Source organism: Hemiscyllium ocellatum, assembly GCF_020745735.1.
Source record: "Hemiscyllium ocellatum isolate sHemOce1 chromosome 27 unlocalized genomic scaffold, sHemOce1.pat.X.cur. SUPER_27_unloc_1, whole genome shotgun sequence".
Lineage (NCBI taxonomy): Eukaryota > Metazoa > Chordata > Chondrichthyes > Orectolobiformes > Hemiscylliidae > Hemiscyllium > Hemiscyllium ocellatum.
Genome location: NW_026867476.1, coordinates 1,455,893 through 1,462,448, shown reverse-complemented (window position 1 = coordinate 1,462,448; position 6,556 = coordinate 1,455,893). Strand labels below are relative to the sequence as shown.

Here is a 6,556-nt window from a genome sequence, read left to right as displayed (position 1 = left end):
TACACACACACACACATACACACACACATATACACACACACACACATAAATACATACACACACATAAATACATACACACACATAAATACATACACATACATACACACGCACATATACATACACATACATACACACACACATACATACACATACATACACACACACATACATATACACACACATACATATACACACACATACATATACACACACATACATATACACACACACATATATACACACACCCATATACATATACATACACATACACACATATACACACACACACATATATACATACAGACATATATACACATACTCACACATATATACATACACATATATACACATACACACACATATCTACACTTACACACACATATATACACACTTATATACCTGTATGTATGTATATAATAGACAATAGGTGCAGGAGTAGGCCATTCAGCCCTTCGAGCCTGCACCGCCATTCAATGTGATCATGGCTGATCATTCCTAATCAGTGACCGCTTCCTGCCTTATCTCCATAACCCTTGATTCCACTATCTTTGAGAGCTCTATCCAACTCTTTCTTAAATGAATCCAGTGACTGGTTCTCTACTGCCCTCTGGGGCAGAGCATTCCACACAGTCACCACTCTCTGGGTGAAGAAGTTTCTCCTCATCTCTGTCCTAAATGGTCTACCCTGTATTTTTAAGCTGTGTCCTCTGGTTCGGCACTCACCCATCAGTGGAAACATGTTTCCTGCTGCCAGAGTGTCCAATCCTTTCATAATCTTATATGTCTCAATCAGATCCCCTCTCAGTCTTCTAAACTCAAGGGTATACAAGCCCAGTCGCTTCAGTCTTTCAGTGTAAGGTAATCCCACCAATCCAGGAATTGACCTCGTGAACCTACGCTGCACTCCCTCAATAGCTAGAATGTCTTTCCTCAAATTTGGAGACTAGAACTCCACTCAGTACTCCAGGTGTGGTCTCACCAGGGCCCTGTATAGCTGCAGAAGCACCTCTTTGCTTCTTTATTCTATCCCTCTTGTTATGAAGGCCAGCATGCTATTTGCCTTCTTCACTACCTGCTGTACCTGCATGCTTGCCTTCATTGACTGGTGTACAAGAACACCCTGATCTCTCTGTACTGCCCCTTTACCTAAATTAATTCCCTTGAGGTAGTAATCTGCCTTCCTGTTCTTGCCACCAAAGTGGATAACCATACATTTATCCACATTAAACTGCATCTGCCATGCATCTGCCCACTCACCTAACTTGTCCAGTCACCCTGTAATCTCCTCACATCCTCATCACATTTCACCCTGCCACCCAGCTTTGCATCATCAGCAAATTTACTAATGTTATTGCTGATACCATCTTCTATATCATTAACATATATTGTAAAAAGCTGCGATCCCCACTGGTCACTCCCTGCCATTCAGAAATGGAGTCATTTATCACTACCCTTTGTTTCCTATCAGCTAACCAATTTTCAATCCAATCCAGTACTTTGCCCCCAATACCATGCGCCCTAAGTTTGCTCACTAACCTCCTGTGTGGAACTTTATCAAAAGCTTTCTGAAAGATAATCTGTGTATATATGTATATATTTATGTGTTTGTATATAATCTGTGTCTATGTCTACATAACTGGGTGCATGTATATATCTCTGTGTCCATATGTATATATGTGTGTGTATATGCATATATCTATGTATCTATATATCTGTGTATGTTTTCCTCTGTGTGTATATGTATGTATCTATGTATATATCTCTCTGTGTGTATATGTATAAATCTGTGTATGTGTATATCTCAGTGTATATGTATGTGTGTATGTGGGTAGGGAACACCTCTGGGACACCTGGACCACTTTAACTCCCCCTCCCACTCCACCAAGGACATGCAGGTCCTTGGCCTCCTCCATTGCCAGACCATGGCCACACGACGCCTGGAGGAATAGCGCCTCATCTTCCGCCTAGGAACCCTTCAACCACAAGGGATGAATGTAGATTTCTCCAGCTTCCTCATCTCCCCTCCCCACCTTATCTCAGTCCCAACCCCCGGATTCAGCACCGTCCTCTTGACCTGCAATCTTCTTCCCGATCTCCCCGTCCCCACCCCCCCTCCAGCCGATCACCCTCACCCTCACCTCCTTCCACCTATCATCTTCCTCGCACCCCTCCCCCAAATTCCCTCCTCCCTTCCCTTTATGTCAGCCCGCCTGGCACACCAGCCTCATTCCTGAAGAAGGAATGCCCCAAACGTCGATTCTCCTGCTCCTCGGATGCTGCCTGGCCTGCTGTGTTTTTCCAGCATCACGTTTTTCAAACTCTGGTCTCCAGCATCTGCAGTCCTCACTTTCTCCACAGATATACACATACAGACACACAGATATATACATACACACACACACGTATATACACCCACCTCGATGGCGTCCTTATCCAGGACACACTGGTCAAAGCTGAGCAGGGCAGCTCGGATGACGTGAGGGGCTGGCAGGGCAGTCAGGCCGATGTTGATGGCGTTGCTCCTCTTCAGACCCAGAACAGTCAGCTCCTGCGTCCTCCCGGAGCATAGGCGCTGCATCAGAGAGACAAGGCCGGGACTTCAGTCACAACGGTTGTGGGAGGATGGGGCACAGGCAGACAGAGACCAGCCGCACCACCCCCCCTACACCGAGGGATAGAGAGAGAGAGAGAGAGACTCCCCCACACCGAGAGAAAGAGTGATTCCCCTCGTGTTTTATTCTTCGTGCCCAAGGAGGGGCCATTCCACCCTTTCCCACTTCGTCCTCCAGCTCCATAACCCACTCCCTGAGTCCGTCTATGCCCCGTCCCACAGTTCCCGTTCAACTTCACCACCCCTCCCCACCCCTCACTCAGGTTGTGACATTGAACGAGGAGGCAGTCATTCCATTATCCACTCCTTTGTCTGTCCACCTGTTCTTCAGAGAGTCCCTGCAGTATGCAAGCAAACCATTCAGGCCACTGAGTCCTCAATGACCTAACCCTATCCCCATAACCCTGGCTCACCCACACACCCCCTGGGCACTATGGGGCAATTCAGCATGGCCGATCCACCCTAACCTGCACATCCCTGGGCACTATGGGTAATTTAGCACGGCCAATCCACCCTGACCTGCACATCCCTGGGCACTATGGGTAATTTAGCACGGCCGATCCACCCTAACCTGCACATCCCTGGGCACTATGGGTAATTTAGCACGGCCAATCCACCCTAACCTACACATCCCTGGGCACTATGGGTAATTTAGCACGGCCAATCCACCCTAACCTGCACATCCCTGGGCACTATGGGTAATTTAGCACGGCCAATCCACCCTAACCTACACATCCCTGGGCACTATGGGTAATTTAGCACGGCCAATCCACCCTAACCTGCACATCCCTGGGCACTATGGGTAATTTAGCACGGCCAATCCACCCTAACCTGCACATCCCTGGGCACTATGGGTAATTTAGCACGGCCAATCCACCCTAACCTGCACATCCCTGGGCACTATGGGTAATTTAGCACGGCCGATCCACCCTAACCTGCACATCCCTGGATTGTGGGAGGAAACCGGAGCGGACGCCCCGTGTCCAGAGGGTGGGATCAAACCCGGTCCCTGGCGCTGGGCGCTGACTGCTCTCCTTGGGGCACCCTCCACCCCACCCCCAAGACCAACTCTTTCCTCGGTGCTGAGGGAGGGTCCTTAAATCCTGACCTTTCTCCTCCCTCCCCCCCCCCCCTTTTCCTAACAACCCAAACTGGTTCCCAAACATTTCTCCATCAGATCTGTATAATCCCACCTGTGGGATTCGAACCCACTATTTTTTTTGGAGGGGGGCGGGGCAAATGGTTCCTAACCCAGTGACATCACCACTGGGCCACCGCCAGGGGGAGAACTATCCTGAAGGGGGTTGAGAGGAGGTTGTCCTTCACCTCTTCACACACACACACACCTCCTCCCCCATTCTGATGCACAATGGTAGGACCCTCCCATTCAAACTGCCCGCCGACTCTTCCATCCGCAGCTCGGAGCGGGGGGTGGCTTGACGTAACGTGACGTCATAAGGCGTCGGGCCGGTCCACGGCGCGTCCACCCCCCTCCACGTGAAGACTCCCCCCCCCCTCCCCCGCGGCCGATGGTCGCTCCCTTCCTTCAGGACTGCCATCGGACTGTTCCAACCGCGGCGAGGGAGGAGGAGGAGGAGGGGGGTGGCCGGAGCAAACCATTTCGTGGAGGGGGGAAGGGGAGAGAGGACGAGGCTCTCACCTGCTGGTGGTGGGTGGCGGCGAACAGGCGGCCGAGCGCGTCCCCGTCGACGGCCACCGGCTCCAGGGAGGCCCACAGCGTCCGCGGGCCGAAGCGGCTGCACCGGGGCAGCAGCGGCGGCGGGGGCTCCCCCGGCAGGGCTCTCCAGAAGAGGCGGACGGTGCCCGGCGGAGCCTGGGGCCGGGCCGGGGCCGGTGGAGGCGGAGGAGGGGGAGGGAGGAGCCGGGGGACAGGGTCCGGGTCCGGGTCCGGGCCCTCGGGCGGCAGCGCGTCCCCCTCGCCGTCCTCCCACAGGTCGGTGAAGTCCAGGCTCTGCAGCCGCAGCCGCCGTTTGACACCGTCCGTCAACGGGGTCTCCCACATCGGGGGGCAGGGGCTGGGGGAGACGTCACAGAGGGAGGGGGGGCACGTGGTGGGAGGAGACGTCACAGAGGGAGAGGGGGGCACGTGGTGGGGGGGCGACGTCGCAGAGGGAGAGGGGGGCACGTGGTGGGGGGGACGTCACAGAGGGAGAGGGGGCACGTGGTGGGGGGGGAGAGAGGGGGGTCACGTGGTGGGGGAGGGGTAAAGGGGAGAGGTCTAGGGGAGAAACGTCAAGGGGGAGAGAGAGGTCAGAGGTTAAGGTGAGAGCGGTTAAGGAGGGAAAGGGTCAAGGGGAGAGCAGTCAAAGAAGGAGAGGGGTCGAGGGCCGAGAGGGGTCACGGAGTAGGGGGAGATGAGAGCGGTCAAGAGAGGAGAGAGTTCAAGGGGGAGAGGGGTCAAGGGGAGAGAAGTCCAGGCAAGAGACGTCAAGGAAGTGTGATCAGGGGAGAGAGGTCAAGAAGGGGGTCATGGAGAGGAGCAGGGTCAAGGGAAGAGGGATCACAGTTTAAGGGAGAGGAGAGAGACCAAGAGAGGGGGGTCAGGGGTCAAGGAAAGTGGGCAGGGGAGAGGGGTCAATGAGAGAGGTCACAGGGAGTGGGGTCAAGGAATGAAGGAGGGGGGGTCAGGGAGAGGGTTGGGGTGGTGTCAAGGGGAGACAGAGGGGTTAGAGAGAGGGGAGAAGGTGATCGAGGAATGGGGACAGGGGAGAGGGGTTAAGGAGAGGGGCCGGGGTTGCGAGGGGGGTCTGGGAGAGGAGTCAGGGGGTGGGTGGGTGACGGGGGAGGCAAGGGGGAAGAGGGGCTGGGGGGCACGGAGTCAGGGGTCAGAGAGGATTCAAAGCGGACACAGGAGGTCGTGGGGGAGGGTCAGGGACAGAGGAATTCGCCTTTTGAGTCAGCCCTCAGCACCCGAGGGGAGGAAGGGAGAGAGGGGGGTGAGAAGGGTGTGGATGTGGAAGGGGAGGAGGTTGAGAAAGGGTGGGTGAGGGCAGGGGTGGGGAGGGGGAGGAGGATTCCAGGGGGATAAGGAGGGTGGGGGGGAAGGGAAAGATGATGAGAGAGGCAGAAGACGAGGAGAGGGCGACGAGGGAGCTCGGTCCTGGTCGAAATGAGAGATCTTCTATTGAGGACGGAGAGCCGGTGACTGAGAGTTCCTCTCTCTCTCTCTCTCTCTCTCTCTCTCTGCAATATATCGACGTCTCTTGCCCTCCTCAACACTCGGTGGAATTTCTCTGTCTCTCTCTCTCCCTCCTCGCCAACTTCCCAGCAAATGTTTCAGTCTTGCTTTCCCCTCCCCACCCTCCGTCCCAACCAGCCGTGAGTTTTCCAGCCTCCCTTTTCCTGTCGTCATTGGCAGCCCTCCTTCCAGGTTTGGGCTGACCCTCCCATCCACTGATAAGGACGGCTCGTGCCCTCGGGCAAGTGCGAGTTGGCACATCTCCCTCTGTCACACTCTCTCTCGGTGTGTCATCTCCCCCTGCCCCAGAGAGAGGGGGGTGGGTGTGAGACGGAGTGAGACAGCACGTTAGAGGGGCATGTTAGAGGCACCGGGGATTGGGAGGATAGCACAGATGGGTGGGGCGGGTGCGATATTGGTGAATGAGGGACAGAAACGGGGGGCAATGTGATCTGATGGGATTTGGCGGAGAGATTTCAGGAAGGTGGGGCTCAGAACATAATTCCCTCCTTTGTCACTCACTCCTTCACCGTCTCTGTCCCCCATTGACCAGCCCTCCTGCCATCCATCTCTCGCCCTCCCTGTTATTTCCAGCTCTTGTTGCAAAAGTCATTCTCTCTCTCTCTCTCTCTCCCTCACTTCCTTTTTCTCTGTCACTCCCTCCCAGTGCCCACTGGAAAGTGAATGATTAGAGGAGAGGGTGGAGAGAGTGTGGGAGACAGGGAGAGAAACCAGAGAGGGGGGAG

The 6,556-nt window shown here is 54.5% G+C and overlaps 1 protein-coding gene across 2 annotated transcripts in view; it reads right to left on the bottom strand.

Annotated features, from left to right (window-relative positions):
* Positions 1-5,933, bottom strand: part of LOC132807110 (FH1/FH2 domain-containing protein 3-like) — a 69,578-nt gene extending 63,645 nt beyond the window's left edge. For both annotated transcript variants that reach the window (XM_060821408.1, XM_060821409.1), the window contains exons 1-2: positions 4,272-5,933; positions 2,417-2,572 (exon numbers count right to left, since the gene is read on the bottom strand). In XM_060821408.1, coding sequence (XP_060677391.1) covers positions 2,417-2,572; positions 4,272-4,634 — 519 coding nt within the window. In that variant the 5' untranslated portion in view covers positions 4,635-5,933. The remainder of the gene's footprint in view (positions 1-2,416; positions 2,573-4,271) is intronic.
* Positions 5,934-6,556: the final 623 nt, after the last annotated feature.